This window comes from Amphiura filiformis, unplaced genomic scaffold (assembly GCF_039555335.1).
Source record: "Amphiura filiformis unplaced genomic scaffold, Afil_fr2py scaffold_98, whole genome shotgun sequence".
NCBI lineage: Eukaryota > Metazoa > Echinodermata > Ophiuroidea > Amphilepidida > Amphiuridae > Amphiura > Amphiura filiformis.
Window position 1 is genome coordinate 250,592 of NW_027305562.1, and position 25,699 is coordinate 276,290.

At 36.3% G+C, this 25,699-nt stretch overlaps 2 protein-coding genes across 2 annotated transcripts in view; both read left to right on the top strand.

Annotated features, from left to right (window-relative positions):
- LOC140144917 (ovochymase-like) overlaps positions 1-16,511 on the top strand; it is a 33,981-nt gene extending 17,470 nt beyond the window's left edge. Inside the window, exons 14-25 of the mRNA XM_072166713.1 lie at positions 854-1,128; positions 1,334-1,485; positions 2,938-3,100; positions 5,122-5,472; positions 6,602-6,982; positions 7,781-7,987; positions 8,667-8,702; positions 9,112-9,186; positions 10,618-10,804; positions 11,191-11,459; positions 11,862-11,995; positions 12,899-16,511. Coding sequence (XP_072022814.1) covers positions 854-1,128; positions 1,334-1,485; positions 2,938-3,100; positions 5,122-5,472; positions 6,602-6,982; positions 7,781-7,987; positions 8,667-8,702; positions 9,112-9,186; positions 10,618-10,804; positions 11,191-11,459; positions 11,862-11,995; positions 12,899-13,063 — 2,395 coding nt within the window. The 3' untranslated portion in view covers positions 13,064-16,511. The remainder of the gene's footprint in view (positions 1-853; positions 1,129-1,333; positions 1,486-2,937; positions 3,101-5,121; positions 5,473-6,601; positions 6,983-7,780; positions 7,988-8,666; positions 8,703-9,111; positions 9,187-10,617; positions 10,805-11,190; positions 11,460-11,861; positions 11,996-12,898) is intronic.
- A 121-nt stretch (positions 16,512-16,632) lies between these two features.
- On the top strand, positions 16,633-25,277 carry LOC140144919 (solute carrier family 23 member 1-like). Its single transcript, XM_072166715.1, has 7 exons — positions 16,633-16,996; positions 19,685-19,821; positions 20,578-20,742; positions 22,872-23,029; positions 23,180-23,271; positions 24,728-24,958; positions 25,161-25,277. The coding sequence occupies exons 2-7, from the start codon at positions 19,750-19,752 to the stop codon at positions 25,172-25,174; spliced, it is 732 nt and encodes a 243-aa protein (XP_072022816.1). The 5' UTR covers positions 16,633-16,996; positions 19,685-19,749; the 3' UTR covers positions 25,175-25,277.
- The last annotated feature ends 422 nt before the right edge of the window (positions 25,278-25,699 follow it).

Here is a 25,699-nt window from a genome sequence, read left to right on the forward strand (position 1 = left end):
TCGCAAACGTATTACTGAATGCATTCGCAAGTATCCGGCGCACAAGGATGGTATGCAACACAATTGATGCAATGAGGACCAGGGCTGAAACCTATATTCGCCATGGAGGCAACCAGGTAGAGGGTAGACTAGCAGCACAGTAAACTCACTCCAGAAGAACCTAAGACAAACTAAACAGCCTTTTAGGGCTACCTTTTATCCTAAAAAGAGAAATGACTTATACTGTAAATGAAAAAAAGAAAGCAAGAAACAACAAATTTTAATTTCTTAAAAGAAAGTAAGAAACATAATAAAACAAAAAGGCATAAATAACCAAGAAAAATAAGTAATCGCAAGTAAAGCAAAAGAAGTCCCATTCGTCATCCATTTTACCCACAAATTAATGACACTATTAACAAAATCTATTGACCATAAACCTACCGGTAAAGCCCATTCCATAAATAAAGTTATTTTATAAAGTTATCATTGAGGAATGTTTGATATTCATGCAAGATATATGTACTCCTTTCAATCTTTGAAGTAGCCAAACCTTCTTCGTGGACAGAGTGAAAAACGGGTACATTTCTTTAAAAGAGCATATCTTCAAAAGTTGTGGGCCGATTGATATAATTGTTTTGGTTTATTAAAGCTAACAACTTAAGGTTGTTTTACATACCAAAATATATTTGATCAACTTGTCAGAAATAGGAGACAAAGAGGGCGCAATGAGGGGCCTCTTTTTTTGGGGACACCCTGTATATAGATTTTAGCTACACCATAATGTACAACATTCAGTTTTGAGCTAAAATAGCACTTTTTGATTTGTGCTTTTTATATTCTCATTTACATTCTGTACCTCTTAACTTTTCAACAGGTTATACGAAGTAACTGTCGAGAGTGTCGTCTTTGGAGATATAGATCTAGACGAAAATTCTGCATCACATGTTGAAGTCGAAATAGAAAAAGTTTACAGCCATCCTATGTATAATACAATAAGTTCTTGGAATGATTTGGCTATTTTGAAGTTAGCTAGACCAGTGCCGTTATCAACTAACGTGCGGCCAATATGCTCGCATCCCAGTTCAAATGAAACTATTTATTCTACATGTTATACAGCAGGATGGGGAATGCAAACATTTGTATCTAATGGTATGTATTATATACGTCACGAGAATGATACACTCTATACAACTAACAAAACCTATAGGAAGAGTTGTTGAATTACAAGAAAATAATGAAAATGGGAATAAGAGCTTCACGATACTAACAGACAGTCTGTAATGTTTTCGATTAAGTAACTTAATATTTTATTACTAATATTGTATTACCGATTTTTTAAATCTTGAATATCAAGAAAACCGATCAACAGTTCTCCAGGATGTTGCCGTTAATATTGTTGACAGCGAAGCATGCCGTGTGGCCTATAGAAATCAAGAACCTTACCAAACGGCATTGGATAATGAGTTATGCTATGTGTCTGTCGCAGCCAACCAAAGTCCGTGCTATGTAAGTAACATTTTGCCGAAAAAATGACAATTAGGGCAATTTTATAGCAATTTTATAGCTTCAATGTGTCACTCTAAAATACGACACATTAAAATTATTATAATTTCTTGACTCAAGTACAGGGTGAGTAAAGGAAAGTGCAAACGGTCAAAGAAGTCATTTTTATTTGAAGTCTTATAATGTTATAGGAATATTCATTATTGACCTTATGTGAAAAGCAATTAGCATTTATTGTTTTGTTTTTATGAACCATTTTACAGCGATACCCAATTCTAAATATGAGCACACTGTGTAAGGTAGATTAGGAGTGATTGACATCATTCTTATAACCTCTTGGGCATGGAGAACGGTGTTCCCACATATAGTGCCCTTGGTCTGTATCGTTTAATTAAGTGGAAGAAACGTCATCTGTAGTTATTTTTACACTTACAGCTTTACTTGAACCATGTTTATTCTATATAATGTCTACATAACTGAATGAAGATTGAAGAAACATGCAGATTGGTGGGCATGTTTGTCAAATGTCGAAAAGACAAATGCGTGCAAATCGAAGTGGAGAAATGTTGAATATATAGGGTTGGAGTTGGGGTATGAGGTATGAATGTTTTGCTATTTTGAAGCTAAACTGATTAAATATGGTGTAAAAGTAGAATAAATGCGTATTTTAGGGGCTAAAATGAGCAAATTTGAGGTTAATTTGATCAGAAAACCATTATCAGGCGTCAACATTGGGGGGATGATTGTATGGACCATCCCCCCCTTGCAAAATATTGGGGGGGATATCCCCCCCCCCCATCCCCCCGGGATCTACGCCTATGCACACAAAGGAGAAAGCGAAAGAAGGCAAAAATCAACCATAATTTAAGTCAGTGTCCGATCTGGTGTCTTTAGTGCGCATCGTGTGCTCTCATTAAAAATGCATGGTGTCTTGTGGACAACATTTTAAATTGGGTATCGCCGTAAAATGATTCATAAAAATAAAACAGTAAATGCGATTCACTTCATTTTTTACACAAGATGACTATTACGTGTAGCATTTTTAAGAACTTGGTTTTAAATATAATTTCTTTGCACTATTGGTTTTACTCACCCTGTACATCTGAGACTGATGCTGCTGTTCAATGTGTCAACATGCAAATAGGTGAATGGTAAATCTACTATTGGATAGCGTAAAACCTCGTTTACATGCATATATAGTGTTTTTGATGAAATCCTTATTATTACGAACAAGCGTAAATACACCAATATAATAGATTGGTCTAACAAAAATACTTGTTTGTATAAGCTTGGATATGTACTTTATTTGGTCAAACTCCATAATGGCGCCTGAAATAATTTAGCTTTTATCAGAAGCACTCTATATGCTTGTAGACGAGATTTTACGGTAGTGTATTACACCCTATGCTATAACTGTAACTATGTGGAATTATTTAATTGATAACTATCATCTAGGGAGACAGTGGCGGGCCAGTTATGTGCTTGGATCCACTAACCAGTAGATGGAATCTTCTGGGCATTGTGAGTCATACAATCAATTGCAATATTGACAACACACCTGGATTGGCTGTGAGGGTATCAAGATATTTACCTTATATTTCCTCTGTAATAACCACAGGTACGTAAATTAATATATACGTGAAGTTGCATTTCAAACATTTATCAAATGAACTATAGAGTGCACAACTTATAAGTTCCCCCTAATGCTTTTTGAAATAAATCGAAAACTATTTAACGAAATGTAAAATTGTAAAAAGTTATGAGTAACCTTATTTGTAGTGTCACACATCATTGCGTTCGGTCACAATGATTCATTAGGTAAAAAAGAGGCAGTTTGAAAAGTTGCAGCTTGGTCCATAGGAGTCAATTTTCAAACAATACAGTATGTCAGGTCTGTTCATGTGCTTGTAATGGAAATAAAACTTAAAGTCTAGATGTCCAGTAGGTAGTGTGTCCTCCCACACTGTTAACAAGTGAATTACAACGTCGGCGCATGCTGTTTATTAAAGTCCGGATCCGTTGCTGGTTTCAGCCAAATTCCCTATTGACATGTCCTGACGAACAGATGTGACACGTCCACGAGGTGCTCTCGGCTGATTTTTCACTTCTCCTTTCACCTGAAATTTTGTTCTCAATTTCCGAATCGCATTGGGCGCAACTCCCACACGACGAGCAATTTCTTTCACTGGTACATTTTCATCCAGCGAACCTATTGGTCGATCGCGAAGGAAATCGGGCAAGCGTGGCATTTTAAAAATTACTTTTCACATGTGATGAACTACTGGCAATGTATGGTCTATTCTCACCGCAGTATATCCCGCCCAACTCAGCCATTTATCGATTAAAGAGAAAAGAATTAAACACCTGCTTTGCTTTTGAAAAAGAAGAAAAACAAAGATTAAGTTTTCTTTAACAAACATTTCAAACACATGAATATTCCTGGCCTACTGTATTGTTTTAGAGTTAATTGCCTCCTATGGACTCAGATGTAACTTTTAACACTGTTAAAAATCGTCTCTTTTGTTTACATAATGAACCATTGTGACCAAACGCAATGACGTGTGACGCTATAATTTGGACCATATGTGTAAAACAAATAAGGCTACTCATACCATTTTACACGTTTGCATTTCGTCAAATATTTTTCGATTTATTTTAAAAAGTATTTAGGGGGGGAACTTATAGGTTGTGCACCCTATATATGGTACCTCTTCCCCTCGATATATCCCTATAGATACCGCAAAATAATTAAAAATAATGTACCAGTTATATTTCGTTCCTTTCTTGGGTTTTAGATTACTGTTTATTTACTTCTCAACAGATTTCAACAATGAGGTCTTAATCAGAGGGTTGTGACGCCCCGGGCTAAGGATACATAATGGCCCCCCTTCCATTTTTGAAACAACTGTACAATTTGGAAGATTACGAAAATTTGTACAAACAGGCCTTATCACTAATTAATTTTGGTTATAATGAAGTTAAATAATGGTTTCATGGTTTCAAATGATTTTGAGCTGAAATGCGGGCGAAGCGCGCGAAAGTTTTGACTTTTATCACTTAGTGTGGGCGCAGAATCGATGCTGAATTGGTCAATTCGGCGTCCCTAAGGATGGCGCACAGGGCACGTGCCCCCCTTGCGCCCCGTCACTACGCCATTGGATTACAGGGATGAACATAACCAGCATAACTGGTACTTTAATTCTTTTGCGGTTTCTATATGTCCATGTAATTCGGAAACATAATGATTATAGCACAAGGTTGTGGCTCTGGATACCCTACTATATTACCATGGTCTGTCAACCAATAATGTTCAAGTTTGCGAATATCAGTGAATAACAGTCCCTTCCTGTTCTGCACGCTTCGAAACTAGCATGGCTACTTTCCGGGAGCAGTCTTCGTATCATTTTGTACCCGAGCAGTACTTCATCCTAACTTATCATTGCAATATATGTTCCTGTGCATGAGCTGCTATATTGAATGCTGTCCATGTTCAACAGATGAAACTATTGCATTCCTGCTATATAGTTTCGATGTGGCAGACCCATGCCGATATAAAGACCGAATACACTGGCAGTCTCTACACTCGTTTCGACATATACAAGTGTACAATAATATGTTAACTTTGCGTTCTAATTCCAGGGGAAGGCCATTCGCAGTGTGAATCTATTGAAGGCCCTTGTGCTGACATTCTGCCGTACACAATGACATCATTTGGACTTCAAACCGGTTTAAACCCAATTTTTGAAGCTTTGTTCAGTAATAACGTCAGTGACTGTCATCCAGATTATAAGTATTTTGTATGTGCATCTGTGTATTATGACTGTATTAGTGACAGTAGAGTGAGGGAACCGTGTGAAAGCTTCTGTAGAGATATTTTGGTAACGTCGAACTGCTCTCATGCTGAAGATCGTATTGACAGATTTTATATCATGCAGACTTGTTCTCAGTTTCCGTCGGGATATAATGCAAGCCAAAAACTTTGCAGAACAGGTACGTAAATAGACACGGCTACAATACAATATATGATAACAAACTGGTCAAGGTGATAATTTTATTACAATTGACGGCAATATTTGTGATTATGACGACGACGATGATAATTGTGATGTAATAATTGCCATAATAATTCACAATAAGACGTTTAATAAGCAAATGATGAATGTTCTCAGTCATCCAGTTGTAACATGAAATTTGGAATTGAATCAAAATACTGGACTTACTATTTTTAGCAATGCTACGTTGCGTGTGATACCATCACATTTCATCAGGGAACTGACCCGCTAGACTGGTCATGTGACAGACGGCTTGCGATCGGCTTGATGACTCTGTCCTATGCGTGAGATAATATAACTCAATAAAAGTGGAGGACTACGATACAACCTATCATACGCATGTGATAGAGCCATCAAGCCGACCCTAGCCACCTGTCACATGACCAGTCCAGAGGTGTGATGGTATCACACGCAACGTAGCATTGCTAAAAAGAGTAAGTCCAGTATTTTGATTCAATTCCAAATTTCACGTTTAATAAGTACTTTAATGACCCCTTTTTTGGAGTAAAGCTTGTAAAGGCTGACGATAATATATACAGTGATGATGATGGTGACCAGTGACATAACGTGAGTCATCCGATTGAGGACTGATTATAAAGAGGGAACTGGGGCTGATTGAGGTTGGTCAGACCAGTTGTTCGTATATTGGTAATTTTTCTGATGGTGGATGTGCTCCCGTGCCCTTATGACATCCCGCCACCGCCGATGATGATGATTATGATGATGATGATGATGATGATGACGACGACGACGACGACGACGACGACGACGACGACGACGACGACGACGACGATGATGATGATGATGATGATGATGATGATGATGATGATGATGATGATGATGGTGATGGTGATGACGATTATGATGATGATGATCATGGTGACAAAATAAACAAGTCAAAATGGCAGGTTTTGCAGACCACAAAAATAGAACCCACATCGAGCGGTAAAACGGCATTGCACAATCGTGTAAGGATTTCAATATGCATACATTCTAAACTGTTTTCAAACGGTCCTTCACTATTGCAATTACGTTACCTTTAAATAACAACTTAATATTTGTTTCAGATCTCGATGCCGCGTGTACACCTGAAAAGGACATTTCTCTTACTCTCAACGAGCCATCTTTATTGAATTCCATCGGTTACCCAGAATACAAGGTCAGTTACGTAGATTGTGTCTGGGTAGCCACGGCTCCAGCTGAAGCCAAAGTTTTGATCAAGTTCCGCGCTTTAGACTTTCAAGAGAGCATGGAAGCTCTGACTATTGGTATTGGTGATGATTCACAGAACCGTTTATCGATTATTCTGAAGTCATGGGAGTTTGAGGAAACACCATCTCTGGTTTTTACAGGTTCAAGAGTTGCATGGATTAGGTATGCCACATACTTACCATATGAAAGAGTACCTAAGGGGTTTCTGCTGGAAATGTGGGCTTCAAATGCTATCGGTAAGATGAACAATGTGAATTGAGAATGGTTCTTACGTAACGTTCTCACATATCGTCGTTATGTGGGGAAATCAAAGGTCAGAAGCAAACCCTCAGTGGGTCCCACTTACATAAACCTATGTAACGAATTTGTGTGAGACGCAAACAACTCGTCGGTCGCAACCCATAGTGGCGTACGTGAAGGACAAAATACGTTTCCGATCATATCAAAACGTTTTTGAAGGATATGCTACTAGCAACGGAGTCGATACTCCTCCACTCCTCCACTTAGTCTCTAAGTGGCCCGATTCCATTTGTAATTGAGGTTTGAGGTTCAAACTATTAAACTGTATCTTTAATAGCTAACAAGGAATAACTATTATAGGATAATAACTAGCTCTAAACCTATACGCCACTATGTGAAACGAAAAATTGTGAAAATCACTCTACGCCACTTTGTGTTGTGACCAACTGCTCAAAATTTAATGGATTTACATAGAAAACGGTGTTGGTTATTTGGTCATCCACATACATGTAGTTTACAGTTTAAGTATCAGAAGGTGCATCGGGTCATTTTCATCAAATTGACATACAAAAAAATAATTGAAATAAATAAATAAATTGACCACAATTGCACATTATGAGATTTATGTAAGTGGGTCTCACTTGTTGCATATGAGGGTTTGGGGTTTTGCATTTTCGCGTCCAGCGACGATAGGCAAAAATAACATTAGTGCTAAAATTATTTAATTTTGGTTGCAAATACTTTTATCAAAAATATTGTGCACAATGTTTATATTGTTTTGTACCATTTTATAGAGGATGATATTCTACAGCTCTGCCAGGACTTAGAACCGAATAACCCCCTCAACATCTCACCAGATATACCTAATAATTATTGCAACATAACGTCACGTTTCCCGCCATGGTGGCGCTGTGACCGAGTTGTGGATTGTCCAAACGGAGCTGATGAGCACTTCTGTTCTGAATCAGATGTTGAACGACATATGCAGCTAGTAACAGAAGGTGAATCTTGTCCAACCCATTCCAATACCAACTCAGTCTCTCTACTAAAGTACTAATATTAAGCACTGTACAACAGCCTATACAGTGCTAATATTTAGCACACTAGTGCAGTGATAGCGCCATCTCGCCCATCTGTAGGGCTAGAAACAATAGCCATCAAGGTTACCCCACAGTTTACGCCCAAACGACTTTATCTACCCTTTGCGCTCATTTAACTAGTGATACAATTTGCACCCAAACACCGTACCCGAGGTTAGGACCTTACCCGGTGGTTGGACCCTACCCGGGTGTGGATTATTTTATTCTTGATTTCATTTAAAATATTTTATTGATAAATAAGACAGTTGTACGTCATTCACTGCTAGCAGACGTACGAGTGGTAAGAATAATTGGGTCAATAGTGTCGTTCCTTCAGCATAAATGAAAAGCGTCTTGTCCTAGCAAACATCCTATATGTTTATATGGGCTTTGTGTTTTTAATATGCTACGATACCACGTCTGATCTGAAACGCATCTCGGACGCATCTTCAGCCCGAACGGTCCGGTTCTACTCCTATTGTATCAACAGTTTGCCACCAGACCATTCGGCTTGAAAATACGTCTGTGATTAGCAGGCAAGTAGAATTTATCATAATGTTGATATCATAATAACGCATTGTCTTACTTACCTTGTTTACAGTCTTCACAGAAGTACTCACACAACTATCAGCGACAGGTAAAGTATATAAAAATGAATATTTAATACCAGTTCATTATTTGTTATGATTTCATTTCAAATACGTAGTGTGAAACTGAAAGTTTGTGCGAGTTGCGAGCAGATAGTCCGGTAAAATAGGGTCGAACTAATGCTTACTGGACAAATGTGTTTCTTTGACACCCCGAGGCACGCCACTGCATCAAGCTCTTGTAAAAAGTATACCCTTAACTTTCAATAAGCGGTTTCTTGTAAAGGTTTTAGCCCATTATCAAAAACAGTCATTGTATTTGTTTTTATGTACTAGTGAAAATGTTTATATGCCATGAATGTCTATATGAGTTTTCGTCACTTTTATATGGAAAGGCAAAATGGATTTCTCAGTTTGGCACATTTTTTGATGAACATTGTATTGTGTTTGTTATTGTAGAGGAGAGTGTAACGGAACAAACCACACCATGGTTGCACTTAAATGCAACAGTTAGTGGAATTCGACCAAATATAGGTATGTATAGCATTCTAAATTTTCGCTATATCTGCTAAATATGTTAATGTTTAGGTTAATTTGTCTCACTAGTTCATGAAATAGTTTTGTGCGAAGACAGCGCTAGTACGTTGATGAGGTAAACTTACACTTACAGTTATTTATATTGTAGAACATACATGGACTATTTCATTTGGAAATGCAAATATAATTATACTGATTACAAGTACTGTACAAAGTAGTTGTTTTATTTCTTATTGTTGAAGGTTGTTTACGTGCTTTGTACTACTAATATATTTATGAAAGTTCCCTCGCATGATGTGTACCCAGTATAGTAATTCCAACGTATGCCTATAAACATGATAAATGTTGGTACCCAAAGTCATGTGAAAGTACAGACTCGTGAGTTTGGTATTGCAAATATAATTATACTGATAACAAGTACAAAGTAGTTGTTTTATTTCTTGTTTCTGAAGATTTTTTAAGTGCTTTGTACTACTAATATTTTTATGAATGTTCCCTCGAATAATGTGTTGCCTGTCATGATGCAGTCATGTCTACAGTAGAGTTCACCACGACTTTTGCAGGACTTAAACCCCATTAAAAGCTATTAAACCAAGATAACACTCATTGAAAACAGCTCAACTATGTTACATCAGATCTTCTCTGGTTAAATCCACACACACATGTGTCTGTTTTACCTGTGCAATGAGCAATGAGCAGGTATTATAGTTTCAGTTGGGTGAACGATTATAAAGCAAACGCAAGGTAACAATTACCGTGTGGCCTTTGTTCACGAAATGAGACAATACTGTGCATATTGTTAACCACATTCTTGAAAATGAGAAACATAATGGCTGTGGGCCGTAACACGGTTTGGAATTAATTTCTTCATATTTTTGGTGTTATCTGTCGTTTACATATCCTTCCTAAAACACCAAAGTGCGAATATTTCCAAACACCTAAATTAGCTAAAATTTAGGACATGTTACAAAACTATATTTTCTAGAATTTCAGAAGAGTACTTTAAATATTGGCCGGTTATTTTTCACACAGTGATGACGTTAACTAGGCAATGTACTATTACCTTTATTTAGAATATTTCTAAACATCTAAATTAGCTAAAAATTTAGGACATGTTACAAAACTATATTTTCTAGAATTATAGAAGAGTACTTTTAATATTGGCCGGTTATTTTTCACACAGCGACGTTAACTAGGCAATTACCCATACTTCTAACATACACTATTTGTAGAGGTTACGCGTCAGTGGTAAGAGCACTGTGTATTGTGTATAGGAAAACGGACAGTAACTGCAGTATGTATAGTAATTCCAAGGTATGCCTACAAATGTGGGTACCCAAAATACAGACTCGTGAGTGTACGACTGTTAACAACATTAACATAGGAGGTAAAAGAAATAAAAGTTGATATTTATATCATTTTCCTCAGATTTTGAGTACCCTTATACCTGTGGCATTAGTCAAAGGAGTTACTCTCGCCGCATTGTTGGAGGTACTGACGCAAGGGATGGTGATTGGCCATGGTTGGTGGGCCTTCGAGGATCCACTGATGTGCACTATGTATGTGGGGGAACACTCATTTCTAGTCATTGGGTTATCACAGCTGCGCACTGCATGTAAGTCAATAAGTTGATTAATATGTTGTTTAATTACATTATAAGTTCCCTTGAAATAAATTGTCCATGTCTAACCATATCTGTTAAACTAGTGTGAATGTACACATATTCTGTCTAATGCCTCTAGACTGGACCTGTAGTACCTGTGGTACCCGGCTGTGGTATAACAATAATTGTCAGTGACTCTTTTAAATATAAATATGCAATGAAGCAAAATCTCAATACGTTATCATGGAATAAGCAAGGTCATCTAAAGTAAATAATTCCCTATTCTGGTCGTCATATTCCTTCCCAATATGACACCGGTCAGCTGGTGACTTCAACTATTCACTGTAACACCACATTATATCCTTTTTGATGTAAATATTTGAATCTTTGTTCATTAGCGACTACATTTCAACAGCAGTAATAGGGACCACATTGTCTGCACTGAATTCTACAACTAATGACCATATTGAAATATCTATTGAAAATGTGTACCCGTTACCAGACTATGATCCTACAACACATGAAGGGGATATTGCGCTGGTTAAATTATCTAGTTCAGTTCATTTTGATGATTCGATCCAGCCGGTGTGTCTTGGAACAAGTACACTAGAGGGAGATGCGTATGTCGGTTGTAGTATATTAGGATGGGGTCGTCTCAGTGAAGGAGGTAATTAATGCTCCATGTATAATAACTTATATAATACTGATCTGATTTTTGCCAAGGGCGTGTTCAAGTAAGGTCTGGTCTTTGGAAGTCACCATGACGGGTTTTGTATTGGAAGCATTTTTCAAGACTCTCTGTCAAGATCTTGTCCTGAACAATGCTCTGTGAGGAAAATGCTTCTATGGCTCTAGAAGACCACGGAACAATTGTATTTATAGTGGTAGTGATGGTGATGATGATAGTGATAGGCTGTGGCAGTGTTGACGTTGGTGGAGAAGGTAGTGGTGATGTAGTGGTAGTGGACTGGAAGCATGTTGTGATTTTTAGCTTACTAGCCATATGAATTATTAAAATTGCGTGAATTGGTTGAAACTTTATCATGTTGATCGGGTTCTTCCACTGCAGGTGTATTTCCTAGCGGTCTACAAGTAGCGACAGTACCCCTGTTGTTACCTTCACAATGTAACGTCTATGTTCCTGAGGTGACTGATAACATGTTATGTGCAGGACGACCTGAAGGGGGCGTCGATTCCTGTCAGGTAAGATAGATCACTGTAGATCTGAAATAAAAGTTTGACCAATGGGTAGGGGTTTACACAATATTAAATTGACCCTCATCGTCCACCGTCCCGATCTACGAGGGTCAATAAGTTCTACCGCCGCTCTTATTACTTTGGTTCTGTACACATTAGAATGTCACCTACAAATGATACTTCAGATTTTTGTAGGTGACCTCGGAACCAAAATTAGATTTGATACACCGGAAACGGTAAAAAATATGTGTGTCCCTTCTACAAGATTAGCTCAATTTGAAAGTGTTATGATTATCATGAATATGCTAACAGATTGTACCTGAAACAACATCAAATTAATGTGTAACCAAATAGCAAGATGACCAGTAATCAAATGCATTGTTTTACTGTGATGTATGGTGGTCTTTAAGGACATGAGCTTGGTAACTGTATGAAATTACTTTAAGTTCTGTCTCAGGGCTTAAAGTTAAGGAAGAAACCCAACTACTTTTTGTCACTTGCTATTTTCAAATTAGTTCCCTTGTGTTTAATTACCAAGTGACATTTCCATAGCATATTTAAAATGCTCCCAATTAGGCCTTCATTCTTCAATTTGATAAGAGCTCTTTCTTATCTGCTTTTTTTTTGCTAAAAAGCAACGGTTTTTGTTGGAGAGAACTTCAATTTGGTCTACGTCAATATATCTTTTGTGTATGTACAATTTTTTTTCATTTCCGCAACCTAGGTTGCATTTATGGAAAATATAAAAGGGCTTCTATATGCAGAAGCAAAGATATGGGGTGGATGTATAGAACTTTTATATTGAACAATTTGGCATGGTATTAATGTTTAAAAGAACTTACGCTTCGCGCTTATGCTTTTATCAATGTTATGGAAATTATTCAACTGTTATTTCATTTGGTTTTAAAGGGAGACAGCGGTGGTCCTCTGCTCTGCGTAGATGAACTTGATAGATGGTACATTGTTGGTATAACAAGTTTTGGAAGCGGCTGTGCTAGACCTAATTCACCAGGAGTGTACACAAGAATATCAAAGTATCATGATTTTATCAACTCAACATTACATCATTACTAACACATGTATGTGAATGGGCTTTTTCTGTTGCCATAATATAAATATACTTGTTTCATTCGAGCAAGATACGATCTGAAGTGCATCAAAGTAAACTGGGTAGCACCGGCCTTCTAATACGGTAAATACCCTCTCCTCTGAGATGACGAACTAGCTCGTCTGCTCGTTTCGCTTCGCTCACGCTATTCAACATGTTCAAGGGGTGTCGCGGGTTGCGAACAGGGCGAGTACTAGGTAGTTATCCGAGATTTTGAATAAAACGATGGAACCGGCGTTTTATTATTACGATGGAATTATTAGTCGAACACGTATGCACAGTACGTACACGGCGTGCGGGATACATACACACACACCCCGAGAATCGTACCGTATTACAACCGCGGGAGTAACATGCATGGGCGCTAGTAGTAAATTCCAATTTTCTATGCTTTACCTCACTTGTTCGGCTCAAAATTAAAGGGGACATATCTGACAGTAAAAGCTAACATTTTATGGAAAATAAATACTAATCTATTTTACAGAAATGTTATAATATGGCTTTAAGACGTGACACCTCCTACAAGCTCATGATATTTATTTATTTATTTATTTATTTATTTATTTATTTATTTATTTATTTATTTATTTATTTATTTATTTATTTATTTATTTATTTATTTATTTATTTATTTATTTATTACGGTATAAAATCCAGAAATCCAGTCAGAAAACTGAGACTATCTGGTTAACAATGCATAGATCAAAAACATAGAATATCAAAAACACATTTTGACAAACAACAAATTAAGAATTTAAAAGATTCACAACTAACTGCAGGAATTGTTGATTTTTGGTAGCGAGTTCTCTTGCATCTAGGCGGGTCAAGTTGGGACATCCTTATCCATATGAATTCTTTCGTGCCTAGAACTTGCATTGCACTCTTTACTAAGGATTTTGCATTGTCCTGGTTAATGACATGATTTTGTTGAATAGTGTGGTCTGCTATAGAAGGCTTTGTGTGTTTACTTGACGGTTGTTTGTAAGTGTGACGAATGTAGTTTAGTTTAGGCTTAGACAAACTAGCTATTTCTTTCTGGTGTTCAAATTTGAGACTAGTTTCATCTACATAGGAATGGTCACCATGGTTACAGTTGGTGCATGGAATTTTAGTTAGATTTTGTCCTTTGGATGGACAAAAAGCATCTCCCGCAAACACAGAATAGCCTCTGCCAAATAATACTCTCCGTAAGATGCCCTCCTGACTCGAAATACACCCTCTACAGTCGCGATATAGCAAACCGGAAGTGACGATCAACTTTAGTAATTCTGAAGATGTCTATCGACCATTGTAGACGAAACAGTCAATCGGTGTTATGCAAAAGAAATGTATTCAGTCTGTAAATTAAGAAACAAAAGTTAAAAACTCTACTTAATATTATTAGGGGCTTTACCATAATTATGCGGGAAAACTTATTGGGCAGGAATTTTGCCAGGTACTCAGGCTGAGGTGCACGATATTGGGACGATGATTTATTCAACATTTTCTACTCACAACACTAATACTTAAAAATCAACTATTTATGCGATTACGGTTTACAGCATGGGATCAGTACAATACATTTGTTTTTGCACCAAGAGGCGAGAATTATTGCCTTTGTTCGCCGTATACATGGTATACAAGTCTCTCTGTCACTATGAACGATTGGGTTTTATGCTAATATAACTTTACATAGGACTTTAAATCGTATTTAATATATAGTTTAATATTTATTTTATTTAGTTATTGTTTCGTTTTGCTTTGCTATGTTTAAATATCCCGCGGAGTATTTTATATAGTATAATATTTATATTTTGTTGGTATAATTTTGTTGTGGTTATGTTTTTAATTTGATTTTTGGATTTTGCTTTTGACCATGAGCTCATTTCGCTGTGATGTTCATTAGAACTGGAATATGTGTATATTAAAAGAAGATGATATTGCCACCTTAACTAGGTTGAATGACCTTGAGTCCATTAAATTTTATAGGATTTTAAATTCCTTTAAATATGAGAGCCCAAAAGGAAAATTTTAAAGCCCATAATAAAACACTGTGGGAATAATAAATGGGTTAACCCACATGGGCACTTTTTGGTTTAGTATGCTTAGTTCAGCGATAACGAGAAAAAAGTATTATGTATCCACTGATTTTGGTTAGAGGAAACGTAGGGATGATGTGGGTGGGATGACGTTGTTATTCTGACCATCCTTCAAGTTTGATGGACAATAAGTTTGATAAAGTTAAGAATCAAAGGATAGACAAGCAAGTTGAAAAGAGAAATGAATACCTCAGCAAATGCTTCATGCGTTTGAATTTGATTACATGTACTAAAAGATTGGTAGCGGAGAATTGAAATTCTGAAATGGTTGAAATCATCGACTTTACTAATGTTGTTTAGGAAATACAATGAGAATTGAAAATAAGCATCTAGAAAAAACTTATTCTTTCGTTTGACTTTGTAAATGTATTTCTTTTGTTTTTCATTGTATTTGTTAAGTGAATGGCAATAAGCATCTAGAAAAAATGTTAATCTTATGTTTGACATTGTTTTATTAGGGTTTGAAAATCTATTTTTTCATTGTATGGTGAGGACAATTATGACAATGACAATTTGGAAATATATTTCTTTTGTTTTTGTATTGTATTATGAAGAAAATTATCAAAAATTAAGATTTGCATACCATAACAATACAAAGTCCAAAATAGGAATAACTTCTCCTAGATGCGTTTATGAAGGTTGTCATTCTCCTAGATGCTTAAATTTTCCTCATAATACAATGAAAATAGGCAATAGATTTGCAAACCCTAATAAAACAAAGTCAAACATAAGAATAACTTAAAAAGAATAAAATCTATTTCTTTTGTTTTTATTGTATTATGCGAAAAATGCGAGAATTGAAAATAAACATCTAAAACGTTATTCTTATGTTTGACTTTGTTTTGTTGGGGTTTGAAAATCTATTTCTTTTGTTTTACATTGTATTATGAGGAAAATAATGTGAATTGAAAATAAGCAACTAGAAAAAAGTTATTCGTGTGTTTGACTTTGTTTTATTAGGATGTGTATATATGTTTATTTTGTTTTACATTGTATTATGAGGAAAATTATGAGAATTGAAATTAAGCATCTAAAAAAGTTATTCTTATGTTTCACTTTGTTTTATCAGGGTTTGATTTTTTTGACTTCATTGTATTATGAGGGAACTTATGAGTATCCGAAATAATCATAGGAAAAATATGTGATTTTCAAAATCTGTTTTTTTTTATTATTACGAGGGAATTTGTTTTGAGATGCTTTCAAAATGTAGACTTTCAAAAGCTAAATCTTTATATTATTGTGTTTTACTTTATCCTGCGTTATCCTAAAATAGACCTATGGTATATTGTTTAGTATCTCAAATGGTTGTGAGGTATTAAAGTTTCTTTTCAAAACATGTCCGTTTTTTTTGCCCCTAAATCGTGTCGTATCTTTGATGTAAAATATCAGTATAATTTCGAATTCAACTGAATGCGTTCATCATGATTAATAACATATTTATATTGATCAAAATCGACTATGGCATAGTTTTAGCTTGAGATCTACCACGGTGGTTACCCACTGCTGTGGTTACCTTAGTAACGTGTAATCAAAACACTGAACTTTCAGATTTGTAATTTGACACCACTGACCCAAATACAGGCATTGATTACTGCCCAAGTAATCTGATAATACCAAAAACTTAGCTCGACCTTCACTCTCCATTCACACATACTATGCTGTGGGTGAGTAAAGTGGGCAGTCCGTATACATGCAAGAAGTGAGATGGTTATTGGGACATAGAAAACGGAAATATTGTTACACATTTATCAAGATATCACAACAGTTTCCATCCGTTTTCATCGGTAGATTTACGTGACAAAGGTGTCGTAGCAGTGCAAGGTAAATGAATTTTTTTATAGGATCAGTATATATAATATGATTTTATCATCATATGTATTTATGTGAATTTTTAAGGCGATGCTCAAGATATTTTGTACCATCGTGACCATGACCGTGTAACATTAAGCTTATAATAACTAAGCTCAACCGCTATCAAATTGACATTTCCCACGATATTTGCTTAATAATGTTTTGCAAGTTTAGTGTACTTTTAAGTTGAAATACAACGTGACTGGCACTAGGAGCCACAACATGCTCATCTATCAGGGTGCAGTCCTTTAACCCCAATACAATTGCACATTCATTGAATGACCTTTGAAAATCTGGGTACAAAAACTCATACTCTGCAACTTGAGGTCAAATTTTACACTATGGTTATTCAATTGAGGTTGTTGAACTATGCCATTGGGATGAGGCTATTATGGTCCATAGTGTGGTACATGTACTGGTACTGGGATTGCTGAAGCTTGATGTGAAGGTGCTTGGTGAGTAAATAAAATGGTATCAAAATGATCTGTTACGATTTACAAAATACATTAAAGACTGTGTTTATCTAAAAATATAACTACAGGAAGTAATATTTAGTTTTATTTCTGATAAAAACGAGCGCAAAAATTGTTCATAATCCTTAAAAGTTTCATGTAATAATCATAACTAGATCGTGCCGTAATATTACATTTGCAACTGAATAGAGGAATTTGTTTATCATGTCAACCATATCTATACCACGGACATAGAGGCCGCGATGGTGAAAATATTCGAATCTTCTTCTCGCTATATTTAAGGTCCGCTACAATATTCGGGCAATATATCTCTCGGCCCGCAAAAAATATTTGCACCCCTTGTACATGCTAAATTATTGGGATCAGTTAAATAAATTTGGTTATTTTTTGGCACTATACGGAGTGCTTTTTGCAAGTCGAAGTGTGGCAAGCAATTTTGTATATTATTGCCCTGACTCTCCCCAGCAAACACAAAACGTTTTCGACATCATTCGCAAAAGGTTATTAAAGGTTGTCAGAAAACGTTTAAATGTCGGGTTATATAAAGGGTATATTAAGAGTATAAAAAGTTTTCATAACCTTAAAAACATTTTTTTGATAATCTACTGCTCAGCAAACAAAAAAGTTTTACAGAAAACGTTTAAATGTCGGGTTATATAAAGGGTATAAAAACGTTTTAATAACATTCCAAAAACATTCTTGAAAACTTAAAACAAAACATTCGAAACAGAATATTATTTTGGGGTTGGAAAAATATTTTGCGAAAAATGTTTGCCCAAAATATTTGCAATAACGTTTTAGAAACGTTTTCATGACCTTTATATAACCCGAAATTTAAATGTTATTAAAAGGTTTTGAAAAAAAAAACATTTTAAGAACATTGCTGTGTTTGATGTGTTGACAAAATATTTAGCAAAAATGTTTTCAAAAATAGTTTACAATAATATTTCTTGAAAACATTTTAAAAATATTGTTGTAGTGTGTTTTCATACAAAACGTTTTAAAACGGTATCATGACCTTTATATAACCCGACATTTTAATGTTATTAAAACGTTTTTAACTAAACCAAAAGCCAAAATATAACTTATTTAAAACGTTTTAAAACTCTTTTGTGTTTGCTGGGTCCCTATTAAGAGTATAGGCCTAGTACTTTATCCGTCAATAAATGCAAGTTTGAAGTTTGGTCCCTTGTGTTGACATTTAATTGACCCTACGCGCTTAGGGCCACTGTTTGGTTTTGGGAACATCTTGAATGTGTTTTTAAACCATAAAATGTTTATGCAGAGCAACTCAGTGATTTCAGTACAGTATCCATCAGAGGTCAGTGCAATTACTGCAGTAAGGGACCGTTCACAAACACTTGTAAGGGGGGGGGGGCTGATGCAAAAGGGGGGCTGAACATTTTGACCCTCCTAAGGGGGGCTGAAAAAATGACCACACATTTTTCTGGAAAAATTGAGTTTATCAGTATGCTTTTCTATGGGGTTGACCCATAATTTTCATTTCAAAAAGGGGGTCCCTGAAATTGTTGAGGTCTGTAAAGGGGGCCCCCCTTACAAGTGTTTGTGAACGGTCCCCAATTGTCAGGGGCAAGAAATCAAAAATATTCCGGTGACATAATTTTGGTCCGGTTTCTCATTTTTACGCGGACAATTGAGCATGAAGCGTGTAAAAATTTAAATTGTACTCACTATTAGCCAAAAATCAAAGTGAAATCTGGGCCAAGTTAAACCAAAGTATTTGATACACAGCTTTTAAAAGAAGATTGGCAGGGCAATTCTGGTCCGGCAATTTCTGCCCTCATGGTCAGCTTCCAAAATGACTTACATACTCTGACAAATGTGCACGATTTCTGCAAAAATATGCAGTTTTAACGCCAAAATACGCCAAAACTACTCTGATGCATCATGCACATACGCTTGGTTCAGTCGGACAAGGCGGGGATAATTGACGTACTCCAGTGCTAGAACATTGTAAAATCCAGTGTCACCCTTCTTTAGACTGTCCAAAAATTAGATTCCCCCTTTTCTCAGCTTAAATGTTTCAGACCCCTCCATATTCTCCGAACACCCTCATCAGAATATTTATGAACATTTCCTTTGATGTATCTTGATTGCAGGAGTGACCGTGTACTGTTATCTTGACCTCTTGAGATTGTCTTGTTTATTGTTTTGTATAATGTAGCTTTAATGTGAAGGACTTTGGATAAATACAGATTGAGAGACCTCGTCTTCCATAAATCGTTAAACATGTTGGAGATGGAGGATAACCCGGGTAAACATGGAGAACTAAACAGCTCTGCAGCAGAAAAAGAAACGCAGGTACGTATATCATGGAAGAAGCATGCGTACTATAGCAACAACTCCAATACCACTAAGAAACTGCAACATAAAAATGAATGTATGTACCTGTCTATAATAATTATGTATAGCCTATATATTTTTCAGATAATCCATTAAAAATATCATGTTTTTTTTAAAGTTGTTCGCACATGCAGTACCAATTACCATTGCGTATTACTTGTTGCAGGTGAATGATTCATCGCAGTTTATTTATTATATCTGTAGGTTTATATGTCACATTTGTTGTCAAAATATTTGCACGAGGTTTCTTTATGCAAAGATACTTTCATGTTTGCGGTCGGTTGCTGAATACTAAAGTTATGAACGTTTAAAATGGTAAATGGACTTTCGGGACACCCTGTATTTCAGTCCATTAAGCTACATGCATGTTTTTCCTATATGCCTCCTTAACCCTAACCCAACTAGGACTCACTAAAGCTCACTATTAAAACCACTCTGCGCGCATGCATTCCACGGGACTTGATGACGCAATCAGACCAGGGCATATATACCCAGGGAATCGTTGGAATGAACTTTTTTAAAATGAATATAAGGCCTCGCTGTAGAAAAGAATGAGCTTCAAATTTTGTTTTTGTACTATAATATGTATACGTTTAGGAATCTTACAAGTTTATTATGGTTAGATTAGTTCATACCTTTATCTCAAGAGTTGGTTTGCCGATTCGGCAAACGATTCAAAAATGTTTCCATCTCTGTTTATATGATTAACAACAGGGCGCATCAACGGTAAATGATAGCACTGGTCGAGAACAACACGATACTTCATCTTTAGATGCCAAATTGGAAGCAAAGGAAGTCCTAAAGAAACTCAAAGGTGATTTAAGTTTCGCAATAGAAGACGTTCCACCATGGTACACGTCAATTATTCTGGGGTTTCAGGTAAGTTTGTTGACTGTTAAAATCGTTAGTGCTGTATTAAATTTGAAGAAATAATATAATAAACGCATTCTTTAAGAGTTCTTTACTCGTATTACAGATCCTACGTTAAAGAATATTTCAAACTTGGACTTCAAAGCATAAAGATCGAACACAAAGCACACTGCTAACTTATTGTCTTGGCGTTGTTTGTTGTATTATTTGGGTTCTGTTTCATAATGCTCCATATACAGAAAGCCAAATAATTAAGGTACCAGTTATGTTGACTCCTGTATATCCTAAACAAAGATAAATATGTCAAAAGTAAAACCAGCAGCAAATACCTGAACCCTTAAGCTCTGATTTAAGACCTCACTTGATGAAATTGGTTGATAATTAAAGAAACGGTGATCTAAAACCCAAGGAAGTAACGAAATCAACAATTGCATTTTCATGTTCTTAAAGCACGTACTAGTTTTAATGTGCTAATCAATGGAAGCACGGCGCTCTCTTGTTCGAGAACAAAACTGCAACTTTTGAACTTGCATCTTCCTTGGGTTTGGGGTTATTGTGGCTTGCTTTCTTGACCGATTTTAACGAATGGGATCTTAAATCCGAGCTGAACGATGCAGCTATTGGCTTCTGGCTCTAATTATGACATATCTGCCTTTGTTTAGGATATACAGGGGTAACAATAACTGGTACCTCAATTGTTTTGCAAACTGTATAGTTACTGTGTACATCCAAGCTGTTCATCTATTTAGACTTAATGTCATGATATTATCAAACCAACAAGCTGGATGTAATAAGGTCATTGATAGGTCTTATATCAAAAGTAAATACGTCATTATGTAGTCATGTCCACAGCAGAATTCACCACGACCTTTGAAGGACTTAAACCCCATTAAACCAAGATAAACCTCATTGAAAACAGCTCAACTATGTTAAATCAGGGATGTGTCTCATAGCCCTGGTTAAATCCATAGACATATGTTTCTGATTTACCTGTGCGATATTTCAATGTGCTGTGATGAAATAGGTATTATAATTTCAGTTGGATGCACCATTACAAAGCAAACGCGCAGTAACAATAGTGAGCGTGGCCTTTGTTTCCGAAATGAGAACAATAGTCTGCTTATTGTTATCCAGCCATGTTGATGGTGCAACTCATGTCAAACTTGTCACAGTTATTGTGATCGTATCACACAAGTAAATGAGAAACATGTGATTTTGGACTTAACACGGTTTGGAAAAAAGTTTTTCCATTTTTAGCTCCCTATCGGGCAGTCAGAACTCCATATTTGGGAGGGCTCGACAACAATCTTCCCAAAATCGCATTTTAATCATTTTTAGATGACCATAGAGGGAAAGAATTGAAGTTTATTTACAGCTTTTTTGGCAAAAATTGATCAAACCGATATAATGTTAAGGATGAACATTATAATTCACATGTGAGCTTCTATGGCTATTATTGGGTGAAGGGTTTTCCCACCAGCCCACTAACTAGTCCTTTGCCTATACATACAGTACAGTGAGTGAGCTCACAGATATAATGTTTATTCAACACTATGAAAAGTCTGTTTCGTATTAAGTTGAGAGTAACGCTATGTTGGAATTCATAATGGCAGATTCGAATCAGTGCTTGTACGGACAAATTATCATTTACCCTGTGCACGTGCAAGTGTCAGAACTATTCGAAAAGAGAAGGGGACCATACCGGTTCTGATATCTGCAATCGATCCCAGGTTCCAGGATCGTGCATAGGTAAACTGTGCACGTAAAGCCCGTGCGACAATACTCAGCACGTATGTGAATATATGAAGAAGAAGTAACAATATACTGCAAAGTCCAGTTCCAGTTCCAAAGAAAACAATCAAACAAAACACTAATTTGTCCACTCATGATTTAAACTCAAAATGGATTATTTTGAATATATATTTTGTTTGGTGACGGCATCGTTTGGATTAATAATGTAAATAATTTGGATAATTGTAGGAAATTGCGGACAAATAAAAGGGTCAAAACAATAAAGTAAGAGAGAGATGAAATTTATATGGCCGCCCCGTGACCCGTTTTTAGTTAGTGTCCCCGGGTGTGATATTCTTGTTAACAACTTAACGTTTGGTTTAATGTTCCGTTGTGTTTTTATATAGCACTACCTTACTATGTTTGGTGCAACAGTTGCCGTTCCACTATTCTTATCCGAGGCTCTTTGTATTCGAAACGATCTTGTGGCACTCGGTGAAGTCATTGGTACCATTTTCTTCGTTTCTGGTATAGCAACATTATTACAGACAACATTTGGTTGCAGGTTCGTAACGTTTCAATTTTTAATCCTGAACACGGTGTGCTTAAATATGTGTATTAACGTTCATAATATTTTCTGATAGGTACAAAAAATGTTGCCAAAAATGTGAGTGCGTTGAAGATGAAATGTATTATTATTAATTTTTTAAACCAGATTACCTATTGTACAAGGAGCGACCTTTTCTCTCCTGGTGCCAGCTATTGCCATTCTTTCTCTACGAGGAGATTGTCCGGCACCTCTTAATGGTAAGCAACTGTATTAATTACAAGTATATTTACAGGCTACAACTGCGCATCATTTGTTTGGCGGGCATTGTGAAAAATGTAAACATTTTGCCTTTGGAACCGAGTGATATTCCGAGGTCCAAAGCAATATGTTTAGATTTTGCACAATGCCTGACATAACTGATGCACAGTTATTAAAGGAATTCATAACTCATTACACAACCAAATCTCAAGATTTTGTTCTGCAATTTGTTGAAATAAACCGTTTTAATCACAATTTATATTTCACCCATTATAACGCCCTGTACCCAATTACAGCAGTGCGAATTCACACCGTGTGCAAATATGGTAGTTGATAATAATGGGTCACTAGCCCATATTGAAAACGATGTTTCAAAAACAATCCGAATTCAGCGTGGTGTGAGACAGTGAGACACAATATCCCCAAAATATTCACTACAGCAATGGAAGATATATTCAGAAAGCTGAACCTACAGAAGATAGATGGCGAGAAGCTAACATATCTGAGATTTGCAGATGATGTAGCTTTGGTGACAACATCAGTAAAGGATATGGAGGTCCAGTTAAATGATCTGAATAAAGGAAGTAAAAAAGATTGGATTGAACATACACAAGTGCAAAACTAAATATATGACTACCAGTCAGAGGACATCATTGTAGTTGAAGGCGATGTTATCGAAAAGGTGGATGGCTATAAATATCTTTGCCAAACAGTGAAGATGTAGGACAAACCAGGGAAGAAGCTTTGATCATAATAAAGGCTGTTACCAATGCATCTGATCAGTAGAATGTTTAACCATTGTGTATTGCCAACAATGATGGGGCTGAAACATGGACAACAACCAAGTACCTGGAACAGAAACTACAAACAGCCCAAAAAGAGCAATGTGAAGGAAGATGCTACACATTACCTTAAGGGATAAAATTACCTCAAACTCAAGTCAAAGACATGGTGAAACTCAAAGAAGCGAAATGGAGATATATGGGCAGATCACCTTGCACGAAGGGAAGATAACAGATGGACTAAGCGACTTAGAGAATGGCAACCAAGAACAGGGAAAAGATCAAGAGGAAGACAGAAGAGGAGGTGGCGTGATGACATTACTGCCTATATGGGACCTACATGGACAAGAAATGCAAGAGACAGAGAACAGCGGAAGAATCATGAAGAGGGCTATGTCTAAAAGTGGTCGAATACAGCCTGGTGAGGTGAGGTGAGCTTTAGTTGATAGAGCATCGGTCCGTTGAACCAAAGGTCCCAGGTTCAACTTATGCGTGCATTGATGGTCAGTGATATTTTCACTGGCTGTTATTTTTGTATCAGAATACAGATACAATAATCTTTCAAGCAATAATGTGTATTAAAATTGAATCATGGTATAATCCTGAAATAAATATTGTTGTTGTTCATGCTTATGGTAAGCCCTAGTTTCATTATATGCTTCTCATATATCAGAAAATTCAACTGCTGAAGAAAAAGCCAATGCAACGGCAGAATGGCAGAACAGAATACTTGAATTGCAAGGATCAATCATGGTATCTTCGTGTTTCCAAGTGTTCATTGGGGCTACTGGAATCCTTGGATTAATGCTTAACTATATAGGTCCACTATCTATAGCTCCTACGATCACCCTTGTGAGTTTATCGTTATTTGGTCCAGCAGCAGATTTCGCCGGACAGCACTGGGGTATGTCAGTTTTGTAAGTAACATTGACTTTTGATTTCGGTATTTTATTGTGTATGTCTGTTTCCCTTTTTAGAAAGTGTCTTTAATAATGATTATTGTTAGCAGGTAGTATCGTCACGCGAGTGTTTGACCAATAAATTAGGAAGTAGGTCTAGAGTTTATTAAAAATACCGATATAAAATATTTCTTATTTTTTCAACAGGACGATTATCTTGATGGTGTTAATGTCGCAGTATATATCGAGATTCCATGTTCCGTGCGCAGGATACTCGTCTGAAGAAAAATGCCATGTTGTACGATATCCCGTTTTCAAACTCTACCCGGTAGGTATATAATTTATATTAGCTTGGTAGTACATAATAAACAACATACTAACAAGTTATGAATAACAAATCAGAAATAATGTTATAGGTCTTCAATCAGTGAACCGTCATGGATTGTATAAGCCCTTTCGTAGTTCCATAACATAGAGAGATAAACACCGCGACTCGTGCAGTATATTTTAATGGGAGTGAACTTCGCATTTGAAAGAAAATGCTACCTACTTGTGTTTATCACATTCTTTGGTCCAGATGTCTTTTCAATACTTGCATATAACAGACACGAAAAATCACAGGGATTCTGTTTGAGTTGCAGTTCATTAAGACGGCCGTGTGATTGGGACGGTTATTCGCAATATTTAATTGAATCATTTATTATCCAAAAGTAGAAAAATAAAATATTTTGCTCCCTCGCTCTTGG